Source organism: Fusarium oxysporum, chromosome 1, assembly GCF_000149955.1.
Source record: "Fusarium oxysporum f. sp. lycopersici 4287 chromosome 1, whole genome shotgun sequence".
Classification (NCBI taxonomy): domain Eukaryota; kingdom Fungi; phylum Ascomycota; class Sordariomycetes; order Hypocreales; family Nectriaceae; genus Fusarium; species Fusarium oxysporum.
Genome location: NC_030986.1, coordinates 2,495,827 through 2,513,571, shown reverse-complemented (window position 1 = coordinate 2,513,571; position 17,745 = coordinate 2,495,827). Strand labels below are relative to the sequence as shown.

General features: G+C 48.4%; 5 protein-coding genes across 8 annotated transcripts; 3 read left to right on the top strand and 2 right to left on the bottom strand.

Moving 5' to 3' along the window:
* The first annotated feature begins 103 nt into the window (after window positions 1–103).
* FOXG_00283 (uncharacterized protein) lies at window positions 104–3,167 on the top strand. The gene is made up of 2 exons (XM_018376524.1): window positions 104–614; window positions 662–3,167. The coding sequence occupies exons 1-2, from the start codon at window positions 530–532 to the stop codon at window positions 3,061–3,063; spliced, it is 2,487 nt and encodes an 828-aa protein (XP_018232111.1). The 5' UTR covers window positions 104–529; the 3' UTR covers window positions 3,064–3,167.
* On the bottom strand, window positions 835–5,915 carry FOXG_00282 (uncharacterized protein). 2 transcript variants are annotated; one of them, XM_018376522.1, is made up of 8 exons: window positions 5,473–5,915; window positions 5,095–5,414; window positions 4,599–5,045; window positions 4,115–4,546; window positions 4,041–4,064; window positions 3,812–3,994; window positions 3,551–3,763; window positions 835–3,487 (listed from the first exon to the last, which is right to left on the bottom strand). In XM_018376522.1, the coding sequence occupies exons 1-8, from the start codon at window positions 5,619–5,621 to the stop codon at window positions 3,228–3,230; spliced, it is 2,028 nt and encodes a 675-aa protein (XP_018232109.1). In that variant the 5' UTR covers window positions 5,622–5,915; the 3' UTR covers window positions 835–3,227. The 2 variants fall into 2 exon arrangements, with proteins under 2 accessions (XP_018232109.1, XP_018232110.1); XM_018376523.1 differs by having other exon boundaries at window positions 3,028–3,481; window positions 5,473–5,899.
* A 2,662-nt stretch (window positions 5,916–8,577) lies between these two features.
* Window positions 8,578–10,763, top strand: FOXG_00281 (uncharacterized protein; the record flags this gene model as incomplete). The annotated part of the gene is made up of 4 exons (XM_018376521.1): window positions 8,578–8,643; window positions 9,120–9,482; window positions 9,595–9,898; window positions 9,949–10,763. 4 exons carry the CDS (start codon window positions 8,578–8,580, stop codon window positions 10,761–10,763), a joined length of 1,548 nt encoding a protein of 515 aa, XP_018232108.1.
* A 333-nt stretch (window positions 10,764–11,096) lies between these two features.
* Window positions 11,097–14,461, bottom strand: FOXG_00280 (uncharacterized protein). Of its 2 annotated transcripts, none has more exons than XM_018376519.1 (2): window positions 13,420–14,461; window positions 11,097–13,347 (listed from the first exon to the last, which is right to left on the bottom strand). In XM_018376519.1, the coding sequence occupies exon 2, from the start codon at window positions 12,373–12,375 to the stop codon at window positions 11,323–11,325; it is 1,053 nt and encodes a 350-aa protein (XP_018232106.1). In that variant the 5' UTR covers window positions 12,376–13,347; window positions 13,420–14,461; the 3' UTR covers window positions 11,097–11,322. The 2 variants fall into 2 exon arrangements, with proteins under 2 accessions (XP_018232106.1, XP_018232107.1); XM_018376520.1 differs by having other exon boundaries at window positions 11,097–13,285.
* Window positions 14,462–14,880: 419 nt separating this feature from the next.
* FOXG_00279 (6-phosphogluconate dehydrogenase, decarboxylating 1) lies at window positions 14,881–17,531 on the top strand. 2 transcript variants are annotated; one of them, XM_018376517.1, is made up of 4 exons: window positions 14,881–15,290; window positions 15,616–15,648; window positions 15,716–16,271; window positions 16,336–17,531. In XM_018376517.1, the coding sequence occupies exons 1-4, from the start codon at window positions 15,277–15,279 to the stop codon at window positions 17,209–17,211; spliced, it is 1,479 nt and encodes a 492-aa protein (XP_018232104.1). In that variant the 5' UTR covers window positions 14,881–15,276; the 3' UTR covers window positions 17,212–17,531. The 2 variants fall into 2 exon arrangements, with proteins under 2 accessions (XP_018232104.1, XP_018232105.1); XM_018376518.1 differs by having other exon boundaries at window positions 14,881–15,648.
* The last annotated feature ends 214 nt before the right edge of the window (window positions 17,532–17,745 follow it).

The following is a 17,745-nucleotide window of genomic DNA, read 5'->3' as shown; positions in this document are numbered from 1 at the left end:
ACCAATAACCAACGAGAAAAGGCCTGTCGGCAAGCAGCGAATGTTGATACAGTGCCTGGAAACAGGAAAGTGGCGATCTCCGCTAGCAACTAACATTGAAATCTGGGGGAGTATCCCGATATGCTCAGCGTTTTAGTCGCTAAAAGGGCGGCAAACAACAAGGCAGCTGACCAAGATAAGATGTCTATTTGTTCGGATATTGTCATAGCCACGTCGGTCCTGTCTCCTCCTTTGTTTTACAGCTTGTTCAGCCAAACTGGAGCAACTTGAAACCCTCGCATCATAACCAACTTCCCTCCTCGGCTTGGTTCGAGCATGTCTTCTCCTCCACTCTTCACCCCACTCCCACTCTCTATCGCTCGTGATAGTGCCATAGAACTCCTCATCAGAATATGATAAGGGTTGTGCGGCGTATAACAAGCTCTCAATATCCACCGGAAGTGCTTGGTCTTTCTGTGTCAAAGAAACTTGAAACATTGGGAACTTTGGTTTCCCTTCACTCGACTTATCTTGGACATAAGTTGTCAAGATGACTGTGCCTATTCTGGGTGGCGACTCAGGCTATAATCGAGCCGTGGAGCAATTCAGAGAAGCTGAATATCCAATGATTCAAGGTCATAATACCTAGATATGCTTCTGAACTGTACTGACCTGCGAAAAGACTCGATATACCTTGATCACGCCGGGACAACATTATGTTCCAAGTCATTGATGGACTCGTTCGCCCACGAGATGACTACAGTTCTCTATGGCAACCCCCACTCTGCATCACCATCCTCGCAACAATCAGCATCTCGCGTTGAAGATGCTCGTATGAATTTGCTTACCTTCTTTGGAGCGGACCCAACTGAGTATGATGTGGTGTTTGTTGCAAATGCCACAGCGGGAGTCAAACTCGTTGTTGAAGCTATAAGGAATCAACCAGAAGGTTTTCTATATGCATATCACCAAGGATGTCACACAAGCTTGGTCGGCGCTCGAGAGGAAGCTGTTTATAGTACATCGGTTGACGATGGTGATGTTCAATCATGGCTTGAAGGACAGTTCCCGTTCCGAAATATGACCGATAACTCGTCAGCAACAACACTGTTTGCTTATCCTGCGCAATCCCATATGGATGGCAAAAGATATCCCTTGACTTGGGCGAAAAACTTACGGAAATTGTATCGCAAACCCCAACATCGATTTCTCACATTATTGGACGCCTCCTCATTTGCTGCTACATCTTATCTCGATTTCAGCGATCCGAACTTAGCACCAGACTTTACTGTCTTCAGCTTGTATAAGATTTTCGGATTTCCCGATCTTGGAGCTTTGCTAGTGAAGCGTTCTTCCGAATGGGTGTTTAACAATCGCAGGTATTTTGGTGGAGGCACGGTAGACATGGTTGTTTCTGGAAAGGAGAAGTGGCATGCCCCAAAATCACAGTTCCTCCACGAGAGGCTAGAAGACGGGACACTTCCGTTTCATAACATAGTGGCTCTCGACATTGCCATGGATATACATCGACGACTATTTGGTTCCATGGATCAAATCAGCTCCCATACTTCATACCTCACCCAACGCATGTTCCAAGAATTGAGCAATATGCGCCATGCGAACGGTGCCCCGGTTTGCAAAATCTATACAGCTGCATCTAGCGACAAAAACACTCTTGGAAATGGGCCTGTTGTTTCTTTCAACCTAAGGAATAGCCAGGGCGCTTGGATAAGCCTTGCCGAGTTTGAGAAACTTGCGAATCTCAAAAACATCCACATTCGGACCGGTGGGCTTTGCAGCCCAGGCGGCATTGCTTCAGCCCTAAACTTGCAACCTTGGGAGATGAAGAAGAATTTCTCAGCCGGGTTTCGTTGCGGTGCAGACAATGATATCATGTCTGGTAAGCCCACCGGTGTCATTCGAGCTAGCCTAGGTGCAATGAGCACGAAAACAGATGTCGATGGCTTTGTTGCTTTTCTCAAGGAGTTCTACCAAGAAAGAACGGTACCAATCGTTTCTTCTTATCTAGACCTCCAGAAATCCATCGGCGTCCCTAACTCTTCCGCACTCAAGGTAAAAACTATTACTATCTACCCAATAAAAAGCTGCGCCGGGTACTCGATCCCATCTGGGGTTCCTTGGGAGGTTCGACCAGAAGGTCTAGCATGGGATCGTGAATGGTGCTTAGTCCACCATGGTTCCGGACATGCTTTGAGTCAGAAACGCTGCCCTAAGATGGCTTTGTTAAGACCAACATTAGACTTTGGCAAGGGCGAGCTGAGCATCACATATCATGGGACACAGCATAGCGGCCAACCAAGCCAAATATCCATCCCTTTATCAGCAGACCCTTCTGTCATTGACTCCAGTATTGACAGGCAATCATCCAGAGTTTGTGGCGAGAAGGTGAGCACACAGATATATACATCGGATAGGATTAACTCTTTTTTCTCGAATGCTCTTGGGGTTCCTTGTGTCTTGGCGCGCTTCCCCCCTGGTGGCCTGGGGCTGAAAAGCCGTCTTTCCAAGGCTCAGATTCAAAGATATCAACAGCCATCAAAAATCCACACATTACCAGGTTCCTTCCCAGATGTGCCATCACCTCCTGATTCGGACTCTGAACAGCAGAAACCTGCCAAGATTCTTCTCTCTAACGAGAGTCCTATCTTGGTAATCCACAGTTCGAGTGTTGATGCTTTGAACCAGCAAATCATTGACCGTGGTGGAAGCTCGATTGAAGAGAAATCATTTAGAGCAAATATAACACTCGAACAAGCTCCTGGTTTTAAAGCACAGCCAGCCTTTTCTGAGGATCGTTGGGGCTCTATGAGCATTGGTCGCCAGAACTTCAGGCTTCTGGGTGCGTGCCGCAGATGTCAGATGGTATGTATAGACCAAGAAACTGGCGAAAAGAAGGAAGAGCCATTCGTGACGCTTGCGAAGACAAGGCGCTTCGATGGCAAAGTTTACTTTGGGGTACATATGCGGCATGATCCTTTCGCTGAAGGCGACGTTATGAAAAAAGAGGCACAATACCCAACAATTGAGGTTGGAGATTCTGTATCTGTAGAGCTTCGTGGGTGATTTAATCACGCTTTACGGAACATGAGCTCGTATTTGTAGCAGTAAACTAATTATCAAAATAATTTCATGCATTCTCCGAAGGGCCCACGATGGAGTAAATAAACAATTATGTTAAACTTGGCCGCTTTTCGTCTGCGGTCTGCCTTCCAAAGCACCCTTGTATTTTACCTTGCAGTACGGTCCAGGTTGAAAGCCGCACTGATTAAGGCTAGATGACTGAATGCCTGAGGTGTATTACCAAGTTGTTCCCCAGATCTTGCGATCTCCTCAGAGAACATGCAGAGATGATTAGAGAAACCGAGCATATTCTCAAAGAGATTTACAGCCCTGACCAGATACTTCGGCTCGTAGACGGCTGCTCGGGTCATGGCTTCGACGAGCCAGAAAGTACACATACTAAACGCACCTTCATGACCGCCTACTCCTACATCGCAATTTTCTCTCATTAGCAACTGCGCCTCGATGAAGTTATTGTGGGATTCCTTACCATCGTTGGACAGCTCAGTGTCATATCGGTATACTAAGCCGGTACTTGTCAAACCACCCTTTTCTGGGGGTAGGAGAACACGGTCAAGGGTGTTGAGAAAACGTGGATCACAGGGTGAGACGAAAAACACAAGAGGAGCTATAAGAATGGAGGAGTCGAGCATAGTTCTGCTCTCAAAGCTTTGCACAAAGCACTTCATCTCCTCGTTATATCCTGTAAACAGTCAACACTATTCATCAATGGAAGTTTTGCATAGATTACCTTGTTCCATGACACGCTCATAAATGCTGTCTCTTGCCTCCATCCATTTAGCGCGATTGGGACACGGAAAGCATCTCTTGTCAGCAAGGCGAAGGCCGCGATCAAATGCGACCCAGAGCATTATCTGAGAGTATGTGAAGTGCTGCTTGTTATTTCGGACCTCCCAGATAGACATGTCGGGATCTATAGCGTTTAGCCAAAACCCGAAGCCAAGAGCTATATATCTTACCGTCGAGGATAGTCAAAACATAATCTGAACAAATGTTAGCTCGCCAAGAGAATGGTAAAGGTGGTGCAACGTACCAAGAATCTCACGAACAGCCTTCCAAACATCCCATGGAACTGGCTTTCCGTATTTGTTATACAAGTAGATAGCATCCATCAGTTCGCCATAGATATCAAACTGTTGATGAAACGCCGCACCATTACCGATACGAACAGGGCTACTGCCGCGATAACCTTCAAGATGATCCAAGGTCAGTTCCGGGATGTCAGTCTCACCTCGAATGGTGAACATAATAGGCAAGCCTCCATCTGGGCCACGCGAGTGAACGAATCTTTCCATGATGAACTCCATATAAGCATCTGCTTCGGCCTTGAAACCAAGACGTAGCAGGATGTAGATAGTAAAGCTCGAATCACGAATCCAAGAGAAGCGATAGTCCCAGTTTCTTACGCCACCGATGGCTTCGGGAATAGAAAAGGTTGGGGCAGCTATGATAGCACCAGTAGGCTCTATGAAAGGTTAGTCGATTTCTCACAGATTGGATCTGAGGGAGAACCTCACCGTAAGTCATCATCTTGAGTATCATCAAACTTCGAGACACAACCTCTCTCCATCGGCCTTTATACTTCGATTGCGCAATGAAATTATACCAAAAACTCTGCGTAGAGTGCTGCTGGGCATCAAGCACGTCAATCGTAATATTCTCCGTGACATGGTGTTCAATATCATTTCGAAGGACAAAAGAAATCGTCTGGCCTTCTTCAATACGGATGCAAGCCACGAGGCCCTCGCCGTTGACGCCAGGACGCTTCTCTTTTCTGAAAGTTATGAGAGGACAACTGGTCTCGTTCTCTCCCTTCTCAATTGCAACGTCGAGCTGCAGCTGAATATCCTTGCTATGAAACGAGGCAACTTTACTCTTGTTATCGGTTGTGAAGTGCTGTTCTTGGAAGAGAGTAGTCTCATGCTCATCTCTTCCGTAGTTGAAAGAAGGAAAGAGTTCGATATCTGAGCACGATCAGTCATTGCCTCTAGTTACGTGTCGAGATGGCAGTACCAAGATTCATTGAACCACGAATGCATTCCACTCGGCGGACCAACCACTTCTTAAGCTCATCTTGGACTTTGGTGACTTCCCGGTAAGCATTCAGCTTCACACCTTTGGTGGTAACCGTGATATTCTGTGGGCGAGGGAAAAAGTCAACCACATCGACGACACCATCTTCATGAATGGACCTTGTTTGTAGAATACATGATGATGGAAGATACTGCTGCTTGGTAGTACAGTTTACATAGGGAGGGGGGGAAATAAAGAAATGCCCTCCTTTGTCCTTGTCGAGGAGCCGGCAGAAAACAGAAGGGGAGTCAAAATCAGGCCTACAATTCAAATCATCAGTCAAGAGCTCCAAGTCTCATCTCACCGGTCTGCACTCACCAGCACATATAGTCAATACTTCCATCAATTCCCACAAGAGCACAAGTGTGCATGTTTCCAATCATTCCATAGTCCTCAATTGGGAGATATCCCCCGGTTTGACCCCGACGGGAACCTCCCGGGAGTGTTGAAGAGCGCCGACCCTCCATTTCCAAAGTCGCTATCTTGTAGTCTCGAAACTTGAGGTAGAAGAAGCTCCAGGAACAGGAGCTTAGTATAGTTACCCCGATTTGGTAGCTCAAGAATGATGTAATGGATTGTGTCAGTGGCCCAGGTGGATAATTTAGGTAGTGCTACTCCGGGATCTCCGGCGAATGATAAAACTGGATCCAGAGTTCTCTGAGCTGTGTTTCCAAATGGTTCTCTCTCAAAGTCAGTTGAATATCGTGAGTGAATGTGAGCAAGATGCGGGGGAGGTCACTTATAAGCTTTCATGTACGATCTTCCGCTACGTACTTCACTTTCAGCTCTGGTGGGAATGGTGTGGATGACTACTTTATTACCTGATCAGCCTTTCCGAAAATGGTGAAATGCTTTTGGGACTTGATTCATTGTTGAAGCTGACCAAAACATGCCTCAGTTCTCGAGATGTTGGTCAAGCTTTGTCAATGTCCATTTTACATACGAGCCAATCGTCAAGTAATATCCATGCCTCCCTCCTCGTGCAAATAGAGCCACACCCATGCGGGAAGTATTACTAAACAAAGCGAAAATTACATATAAGTTATTAATATTTTAGCTACTTGAACGCTGGTTGGAGTAATTTGGTCGAGTTTAGGGTAGGTCTTAGTTGGAGTCCTACCATCCAGTTCCGATGTAACTACTACTAATCCTCGATGGCATAACTTTATGATACCTGACCTCAGGAATTCTACTAGCAGGCAACTTTGTCTTGTCCAAGGCAGAAAAGTCACGGTAGATTCAACCTAGAAGGTAGATGTGAAAGGTAAAATCGATACTTGAATCACGATGGGTTTAAGGATAGAGCGATCTGAAAAATGCAGGTATGGCAATCAGGTCTAATAGAATTGTTGACCTTGCTAATTAAAGGTCTGATAGTTACCAGGTAGTGTGAGCTAGAAACGGCATTGTCATTGGCCTGAAATGACTGCCCATACCGGAAGGCCACTAAACTCTTTTTTAGTGATCAACTGTAAGCCCAAGATGTTCACATTGGACGAGAAAATCCCAACTGCTGATGAGATGAGGGATCAAGGATTCAGGATAGATGAACGGCAAGATAAAGCTGAACCGATGCTGGGCAGATAGGCCTATCGAATTCCAGATTCACCAGGCCATCTAGGGAAGCGCTCGTAGCTCTCGTACCCCTCCAGCTAACACGAAAACAAAATCATATATGATGAACATATAGTGCCTTATTGTGCAACTACACGGGCTCGTTTGAAGAAGAAGTGTTAGAAGAAAGGACAGCTGGCAACTGATAGGCTTGGTTAATACGAACACAGAGTGTGAAGAATGAAGTTTGATTGGCAAGGTCGTATCTGATAAGGACCGTGCAATTCGGCTTTTGCTCAAGTCAGGATAGTTTAGAAGAAGGTGCCTAGATCGAGCTAATAAATCGAATCTTCTCCTGAAAACTCAATTCCCAAGGCTTACTCGAGCCAGGATGCCTTGGTTGCCACCGGCTCCAAAGACTGCTCAGTTGTCAAGGCCATCAGAATCCTGATGATTTATCGGCTCGCCTGAATATCTGACAAGGATTTTGGACCCGGCGGGACGCACGTCTTGTCTCGGTAGAGGACCCTCTCCGACAGATGGAGACCTGTTAGATTTATTAGGGACACGACAAGGGCATTCATTCGGGTAGTCGGGCTCTAAATTGGTCACTTTTTAGAATACGGGCCAATGCCGTGAGTTTTACCTTGCCAAGGCCTCAAATGCCGTCTACCATAGGCGAAGTGAATCAGAATGAGAGAAAGGGGCTCGTCTACTACCGGTACTCCGCAGCTACAGTCATAGAGTAGCAGTCCATTGATCAGGAACTGGTCATGACATTTAATAACCACCTAGTATAGTGCCTGAGTTTTATGCACAAATCAGAGACCCATCCGATACGAGATGGGGACTTCTTGTTGCCCCTGGATTTGTGGGTTGCAGGTTCCTGGATATTTCAACTTCAAATGACATAAAAATCCTGAAACGCAGGAGCTAAAAGATTACAGAGAGAGTATGCCAGGGTCAGAGCGAAATACTGGAGTATTGGACGTTAGATGAGACTTATTAGATAAAAACGCGATATAGGGATCATGTGTCATGTGGGCACTTTGATGGGCTTGAAATAATGTACACGTGCGGAGGTGATCAGCGGCCGGATCGCTGTGGACTGAAGATCATTGATGCTATGGGTAGTCACTGTTTTATTCCCATCTCATCGCATATGACGAGAAGCAGTTCTAAACTACCTGAGCTACCTGTGAAGTAACTGAGTTCAGCGTGTTAATTTGTCACCGTTGAGATGAAAGCTACGTCCCCAATCCTAATGCTCGGTGGTCAGACAGCATTTATCATATACCTTTCAATGACAGACAACTTCAAGCGATCTTCATGATATTTGTGCTTAATTGTTGCTTCGGATTTGCTGCAAAGCTCTTGTAGGAAATACCAACAGGTGGGGAGCACTTGTTTGACCTCTTTATACTTGGCATGGGCCTCGAACTATGCGCACCTTATTGTCACAAACCTCTAAAACATTATCCTCAAACGAATCATTTCCTTTTTTGAGGCCTAGAAGCTGTGTCGCGTGCAGATATGCAGTGCGCCACGGGGCTCCATGGATGTTAATGCCAAGAGACCTAACGCCTTCAGGTCCACTCCGCACTTTGGTGCTGCTGGGTTAACAGTGTAAGAAGAAGGACAACTTGTAACTTGGGAGGAGACCTTAGGAAAGAAGTTGTCATAACCAGAAAACTACAGAGAAACCAGTTCTTGAAGAGTTATGCTCATATATCCAAAGTTAGAGGTGGAAGTTGCCGTTCAATGCAATCGACGTCAACAGGTCTCACTCTCGGAGTGTTCCAGTGATCACACATAACCCCCCCAAGTGACTTCTGTGCTACCTCAGACACGGCGCTACGGTCCCCTACCATGACGGCCCCGACTTTAACTATTGCCCTATGGGGATTAGCTCCTCCGCCTTTCCAATGCACTACTGTACGAATGGAGTCCTTGCGACCACCTAAGCCAGCAGACCTGGACCAACCCAACTCATTACCATTAGCCATCCTGGGTATCCTTTGCCATCACTAACTTATGAAAGCCCCATCGTATCCCCTGCTCTAGTCCTTCTTTTGTCTCCATCATGACCGCTCTTCCTCCTCAACCTGATCCCATCTCCTCGCCATTTCCCTCCTCACCATCACACCCTTCGTCTTCGAAACACGCAGCAGCTCCAGATCGCCCCGAATCTCTTCTCATTGACGACTCTCTATCAGCCAAAGACTCGAGTCCCCTGAGATCAGTGGCAGGATCGTCATCAGGCACAACAAGAGTGGCTACATCGCGGAACTCTGGCCTGGGTGGAGGAAATCAAACGATAGCTGGCCCGTCTCGTGAAACCGGCTTGAGGTCTTTCAACGGTGACGAGGAAAGCGAGAGCGACTGGGATATAGAAATGGAACCCATTGCAGGACACCGTCGACGGCGAAGTAGCCACAACATGGCTGGTCGGCCAGCTGGATCACCTAGCCGAACCCGTGTCACAAGCCGTGGTCCCGCACCCACTGGCTCGACAGAAGAACCTAAGATATCCGAAGAAAATTTGGGATGCGAACGGCTTTGCGATCCAGAAGGATGAATCCGCCGATGACAGCTTGAGCGATGAAGACCTCCAAGACGACGAGGAAACAGGATTGACCCGTAAAGACAAGCAGAGGCGGCAGAAGAAGCGCAGCAGAAATACTCAGCTGGATCAGCGGATCGTCAGGGACAATAAGGCTATATCAAAAGAGGAGCGCAAAGAAGCAGACAAGACCGTTTTCAAGAGCTTGATGGTAAACGTTGTGTTGATTCTTTTGTGGTACCTCTTTTCGTTATCAATATCGATTGTACGAAACGGCTCTTGCGCCCCGTTCCCAGATAACTCAATTGCTGACATATTTACAGTACAACAAATGGATGTTTGATCATGACCGGCTGAACTTTGCATTTCCTTTGTTTACGACGTCTATGCACATGGTGGTTCAATTTGTTCTCTCAGGTCTAGTTTTGTACTTCGTGCCCTCCTTGAGACCGGGATACGGTGTTCATCTGTCAGATATGGGCAGGTCGAGACACGATGACGAGCCCAAGTCTTACGGCATGACCAAGATGTTTTACCTCACTCGAATTGGACCTTGTGGTGCAGCTACAGGCCTAGATATTGGACTTGGCAATACCTCTCTCAAGTTCATTAGCCTTACATTTTACAGTATGTTGTCTCTGCATCTGAGCTATTGAGGTAACTAACATTTGCTTTAGCTATGTGTAAATCCTCCTCGCTTGCTTTCGTTCTCATGTTTGCATTTGCTTTCCGCCTCGAAACCCCGACATGGCGCCTTGTCGCCATCATTGCTACCATGACACTCGGTGTCGTGCTCATGGTGTTTGGTGAAGTTGAATTCAAGGTGGGAGGCTTCGCCCTCGTCATCTCAGCTGCCTTCTTCTCTGGCTTCCGCTGGGGACTGACCCAGATCCTGCTCCTCCGCAACCCTGCGACATCAAACCCATTCTCCAGCATCTTCTTCCTTACTCCAGTCATGTTTCTCGTGCTTATTTGCCTTGCCGTGCCCGTGGAAGGAGTCGGAGCTCTCATTGAAGGCTACAAAGTTCTGGGCGATGAATGGGGTTATTTCATGGCGCCCCTTTTCTTGCTTTTCCCTGGTTGCATCGCCTTCTGCATGACGGCCTCCGAGTTCGCTCTGCTGCAGCGCACTTCCGTCGTCACGCTCTCCATTGCTGGCATCTTCAAGGAGGTTGTTACTATTAGTGCGGCTGCTCTTGTCTTTGGTGACCGCCTTACACCCATCAACTTTGTTGGTCTACTCACAACCATGGCCGCTATCGCTGCCTACAACTACATCAAAATCACAAAGATGAGGCAGGAGGCGCAAGAAAGTGTTCATGTTCGGCATGTGCACGACGATGACGCGCCAGACTCCCCTACGAGCCAGACTAGCGGAATCATAGACCGCGATGGGGATACAGACGCGGAAAACACTGGTCTACTCCGTGACAGCATCGACGGCTTAGATCTTGATGTACAACCCCATGCGCCAGCTAATGAGCGTCGCTAAGGGAATAATCGTTTCAACGTCACAACTTCCTTTTTTATATCTGAGCCTGTATATAACGACTCTATGGGCCACCTTTCTTTGTCATACTGAGTGAGAGTCGATACAATGACTCGCCATCTTTTGTTTATATGTATCATAACAACGGCGCCAGGGGTTACTTGGGGGATAGAATCTAGGTTGGGAATTTTCTCTATACATGGTGATATTAGAAGAGCAAGAATATCAATATACCCAGATACCACACATAATCTACTTGGTCAATATTCTTGACAGATGATATGCACCAAGTGTTGCATGGGACGGTACCTTCCTAGGTCAATACCTACGTTCAAGGCACAAGTGAAGAGTAAAACCAAGCCAGCGACTTTTCGAAGGACATGGCCAACACGAAATAAGATGATCGAATTATACCATTGCAATGTAAACGAACCCAGGTACCCTGCAGTGGACCGGATATTCTTCATGGAATTACTACACTTAAACCGGGTATGTACGATCCCTCTGCAAACACCAAACACCAAAACGCAACACTTGCTCCGTCGAACAGTTCGTCAAACGCTTAGCCAAGCAGGCGAAGGCCATTCTTGGTCTTTTGTCCAGGCTTGACCACTCCACTGCCACCCATGGGCCCTAAGCTGGGTTCATAGCCAGCCCCATGATTTCCACCGCCATGACTACCCTTCTTATTTTTATTCTTCTTTCCATGCCTGTCCTTCTCCTTGACATTGGCTACCTTGATTTCGGTGTTGGCTTTGCGAACTGTTACAGGGTGGCTCTGAATGTATTTGTTGTTCATTTCTTTGGCGGCTTGGAAAAAGTCGTCAGCGTCGCTGAAACTGACAAAACCGTAGCCCTTGGACTTGGATGTACGCTTGTCACGAATGACGCGGGCCTTTTGGACAGATGGCCAGCGCGAGAAAGCCTTGAGAAGGGCGTCGTCAGTGGTCTCGCCTGCAAGATTACCGACAAAGAGTCGTAAATGGGAGGGATCCCATTCGAGAAGACTGTCGTCTGTCCACTTCTTACCACCGCCTTCTCGGATGACTGTCTTCTTTCGCTCCTGGTTTGCAGTGGTAGCCGCCGCGGCCGCAGAAGATTGGCCATCTGTTCGAGGCCCGGCAAACCCAGGGGCCTTATCCTTGCTATCTGTCGGGGTGCTCGAATATGCGCTCTGCCATTGCGCTATCTGGGCGGCCATCTCGGGGTTGTAGTCGGTCCCCGCAGCGCCTGGCGTAGGGAATGGATTCGCAATCTGTGGTGCTGCGCCATAGCTTTGCGGTTCGTAGCTCTGAGGGCCATAGCTTTGTACGCCATAGTTCTGGGTACTGTAACTCTGTGGCTGTTGAGGATACGAATATGCGGGACCCGAGTTCACCGCGCCGGGAGCAGTAGTCGGGTACGAAGAGTACGATGGGCCATACTGAGTTGTGGATGGGGCATTGGGAGCAGAGTAACTCGAAGGGCCGGAGTACGTCGGCGGAGCGTTCGAGTACGCTGGCTTCGAAGCAGCCTGGGCCGCCGAGGAAAACGCAGGTTTGAAGCCTGACTTGGAGGCGGGCGGTCTCGGTGGGAGAGAGCTGTTGCTGATGCCTGGAGGAGGAGGGTACGCCATGATGAATACAAGCGGATATACGAGGAAGCGGTGTAGTGTTTGCAAGAAAACGTACCTTGAGCCAAATTCTGCTCAAGTTCCTCTTTCAAGAGATTCCCAGCGTCCGCAGCTTTTATCGAAAGGGTTCGGCGGTGCTTTGCGGCGGTGCGACGCGATTGCGATTGCGATGGCAACTGTTGTTGTATGGAAGAAGATGGATCTGATGATAGCCTTGTATGATTCGCTCTAGCCTCATTTTCCGGAAAACGGCCTAAATTAAGTGGGACTTGAACATCACGTGCCCTCCACGAGATACTTCCTCTTCAGATATCCTCATACCTTAGCATAAAATAAAAGACAATGATTATGATGGAAACTCGATTCCAAAATACTCTTTCCAGAATAAGATGCCACTGAAGAACGTATATCAGGGCGTTGTCACAGCCACTGCGATCATGAATAAGGGGACGGGAAACATCCTGCTCCTCCACATATATTTTCAGGGTAATTAAGCTTCTATGAATACTATCTCAGGCCACATAGGTTCAATTGTATGGCTTAGGACTCAGATGCCAAGACCTAGTGTTGCTTTCTTGAATCAATGTATTATGAAAACCCCCGATTCTCACTTGTCATGGGTCGCGATGTCTGGCACAATGGGCGTTGTCGCCTGTATTAAACAGCTTGCACCCCCACGAGCTGGAGTGGGTGATGTGCAGCCTATGTCTTCAGCGTTAGAGCCTCTTCGGATTATGAAATCCTATGGCAGATAGATTCCTCGGCTCGGAAGCAGACGGACTTGACGGTGTCTCAAAGCTCTTGTTTGGAGAGAAAGATACCGACCAATCCGAAAGATTTCATGGTAATAACGGGCAAGTTGGAGAACTCTCAACATCATGGTGCGTCCATACTTTTCGTGACAACATTGGTTCTTGGGGGTTATCGTGAGCTTTGAACATTCAATGAACCCGTAGTTACGGTGGCTCTTTTCACCTTGGGGTGGGGGTTAATATTGTATATAGCGCATAGCAAGTTCTGGAACTTGATAAAAATGTGTATCCGCACCTATTATTTGAGAGGCTGGATGAATGTTCGGATAGTTTAATCTCCATGTACATGGGATGAGTGAAAATGGACGACTTGATCCGTTCTCAAGATAATTTCGGCGGCAGAATTTGGCGGCTAATATGGACCGAAGCAAGCGGAACTTGATTATTGCCTTTTATGCCGATATCAAATGTTACTTGCATCTCCGATGGGGATTTTGAGTCTGCATGAGCCGAGTCAATCGGAATTCGGTGTTACCAAGCGTGGCTCAACAGCATTGTCTTGTTGTCGCTTTAAAGTATCCGGCTGCCGAAGCAGGCTGAGGCATCCTGAAGCGGGTATTGCTTGGCCAGTCTGAGGCTTAACTCTCTGTCTCATGATCTCCTTGGCTGTTTCGTCATGAGCGACTTCGGACACTGGTGAGGCTATAAGTTGGTTCGGCGCTTATACCGCGCTGTGGCACTGTTGCCGGGTTAAATTCCGGTGGAGCATTTCGGTCAGGCTGGACTCATGAACTGGGCTGAGAGTGCACCTGGTTTGGTTGAGAGTACACCTGGACTGAGCTCAGCGTTTGCGGCCTTTTTCTTTGGGATTCTCCGTATCCGCCTTCGGGGCATTCGGTACGGATTCGCGAAGGCTAAGGCGCGTTGGGGTTCGGGCTACTGTCCGATGAACAAGTCAATTGGCACGGTAGTGATTACACGGGCCCGGAAGACGTGGGTCCCAACACTCGGACAGCATTGCAGGATCGCAAAGAAAGGCTGGGCTTGGAGGTTATCCCAACAAGCATAAGCTTCAAGAACAAGCTGAGACGAGGAGATGTCGATACCGCGTACGGGACAGGTCTAGGACTAAGGACTTGACTATGGATGCTAGTGAGGCGAGGCGGATACCACGGAAAGCAATTCATCCAGACTAATATGCGGCGAGCTTTGTACGAGATTTGTGTTGCTTGTGTCACGGTTTCAAAAATCTTGGTAAGCTTTGGGGTTCATCTTGGGGGTAAGACCGCAGCAGCACCGCAGAGTCGTCATAACGTTGGAGCTGAGGGGCGTAGAAGGGGGGACCTGGAGGGGTAACGCTGCGAGGCGCTACAGTCCACTAAATAAATGTGAGGGAAAATCCCATCTCTGGAACTTGGTGTCCGTAAACGATGGACCCCTACTGATGGTCATTGGCCAGCCAGCAGGTACAAGTCCATGCTATTGACCAGGGAGGAGTGGAGGGGCATTACCTCAGTCATGATGATGATGGCTGCTGAGGAATTGATGCAAAGTTAGTTTGTATTGGTAACTGTAAGTGCTTGCAGGGCTGGCATAGCGAATGAGTAGATTGCCTTAGTAACGATGATTAAGGCAGGATGAGTGGGAGATCAGCTAGATACAGCAATTACTCATAATCACCGAGCTGTAGTCAAGGTGATGTAAATGGAAGAAAAACACCTATCATCTGAGTATCAATCTCGGCCGCACCACAGTGACGATGACGATGAATAGTTGAGAAGAGCCCCGCCAATCAAGGTGGAAGCTCCACCATACTTGGCGTTATGCCCGACCAGGTCAATTGTATTGGATTGAGCCTTTTGAAGCGCATTGCGTCGCGTTTGCTTAGTTGAGCCAAATGCAAAGCGGTAGAAAGAAAAAAAAAGGTGGGCATCCTTCCAGCTCAGACAGGAGGTGACTGGGAGGTGAGGGCGGACAAGGTACCGAGCGCCCAACTTTGGCACGGGTGTGACAACATTCATCGCCAGGTATATTTCTCTACAACTTTGCATCTCCTCCCACCTTCTTCCCTTCTTTTTCTTTCTCTCCTTCATACATCTTCAAAAACCTCAATCTATACCTACCACTCCCCGATCGCATATCATAGCCCATCATGTCTGGCCCTGTGTAAGTTGAAGCTTCCCTCATACCTCATCTCTTGACATTTTACCCCACCACCCCGCCACAGCCTCATGGTGATGCTCTCATGCTCTCATTCCCGCGCCCTCCGGGCGCTGGAGCGAGAAATGAAGGGATCGCCATATTGAATCCGTGCCTGGACTGTTTGGGGCATTCGCGGTCTTCATCCTCATCGTGATCATGGCTCATGTTCTCGAGGTAGAGCTCGTCTCGCTCACCTCAACCTGGGTGCCCCTCAACAACACAATTCCTTGACCTCACTCTCAAGCTCTGCTACGAATCAAAATGCGACGAATGCTGACATTATGGCAAGTGCGGATCTGGGCCTCATCGGCCTTGCTGTCATGTAAGTTTGACCCATGAACCATTCACCTGGCAATGCCAGTGGTAGCTCATACTCACACGCTTCATAGGGGACAGAACCTTATTCTGAACATGGCTGACAACGGCTTCACCATCTGCGCCTTCAACCGAACCGTCTCCAAGGTCGACCGATTCCTGGAAAACGAGGCTAAGGGCAAGTCCATTGTCGGCGCCAAGACTGTTGAGGAGTTCGTCAGCAAGCTCAAGTCTCCTCGCCGTGTCATGCTCCTGGTCCAGGCTGGTCAGGCTGTCGACGACTGGATTGAGAAGATTCTGCCCCTCCTTGACGCCGGTGATATCATCATCGACGGTGGTAACTCTCACTTCCCTGACTCCAACCGCCGCACCAAGTATCTTGCTGGCAAGAACATCCGCTTCGTCGGCTCTGGTGTCTCTGGTGGTGAGGAGGGTGCCCGATATGGCCCCTCTCTCATGCCCGGTGGTAATGAGGAGGCCTGGCCTCACATCAAGGACATCTTCCAGAGCATTGCCGCCAAGAGCGACGGCGAGGCTTGCTGTGAGTGGGTTGGCGACGAGGGTGCTGGTCACTACGTCAAGATGGTTCATAACGGTATTGAGTACGGTGACATGCAACTTATCTGCGAGGTATGAAGAGATAGAGATAGAGATAAGGGCCGCCTCGCACAGAAGACTAACCAAGTATTATTAGGCTTACGACATCATGAAGCGTGGTCTCGGTCTCTCCAGCAAGGAGATCGGCGACGTCTTCGCCAAGTGGAACAAGGGCGTCCTGGACTCTTTCCTGATTGAGATCACCCGAGATATCATGTACTTCAATGACGATGATGGCACTGCCCTCGTTGAGAAGATCCTCGACAAGGCCGGTCAGAAGGGTACCGGTAAGTGGACCGCTGTCAACGCTCTTGACCTCGGCCAGCCCGTGACCCTCATCGCCGAGGCTGTCCTTGCCCGATGCCTGTCTGCCATCAAGGACGAGCGTGCCACCGCTTCCACCAAGCTTGAGTTCGTCAGCCGAACAACCAAGTTCGAGGGTGACAAGGAGCAGTTCCTCGAGGATCTCGAGCAGGCTCTGTACGCCTCCAAGATTATCTCTTACGCCCAGGGCTTCATGCTCATGCAGGAAGCTGCTCGTGAGTTCAACTGGAAGCTCAACAAGCCCTCCATTGCCCTCATGTGGCGAGGTGGTTGCATTATCCGATCCGTCTTCCTCAAGGACATCACCCACGCCTACCGCTCCCAGCCCGACCTCCAGAACCTTCTGTTTGATGACTTCTTCAACAAGGCCATCCACAAGGCTCAGCCCGGCTGGCGAGACGTTGTTTCCAAGGCTGCTCTCCTTGGTATCCCCACCCCCGCCTTCTCTACCGCTTTGTCCTGGTTCGACGGTTACCGCACCAAGGACCTCCCCGCCAACCTTCTCCAGGCTCAGCGTGACTACTTCGGTGCTCACACCTTCCGCATCAAGCCCGAGAACGCTAGCGACAAGTACCCCAACGGCCAGGACATTCACGTCAACTGGACCGGCCGTGGTGGTAACGTCTCTGCCTCTACTTACCAGGCTTAAGTTGCTTGTCGGGGTAAAGAGATGGAACTATGATTGGTTAAAGAATGAATACCACCGGGCTGTACGAAGCTCGATCGCTGCGTTTTTATAAAAATCTGTGCTTTGGTACACAGAAGACGGTAACGCTGCAAGGATAATGATGAATGGGCCGGTACGGATTTAGAAAGCTTAAGTGATGAAATTCAGGTTTGCGTTTAGAACCTGATGAGAAGCATGAAAACAAGATCAAATAATATTTTCCGAATGAAATACACAAATCGGTGATACGTGAAAGTTCCTGGTCGTGATAACCGTTGTAGGACTCAATTTATTGTTTGCGCAACAATATGAAGTAAAGTTGCTCCACTTGTGCATGATTTACTTGTGATTATGTATGAGAGTCTTCATCCGCACTGCTCAATACTTTTTAAGATCGTTCTTACCCGCAGGCAATTTAACACAATATCATACCATCTATCAAGGATTAAGTTATATAAACTACCAGAACTTGCTTAACGACCTCGTTCTTTCCCCATGGAGGACAGGAACTCGAGA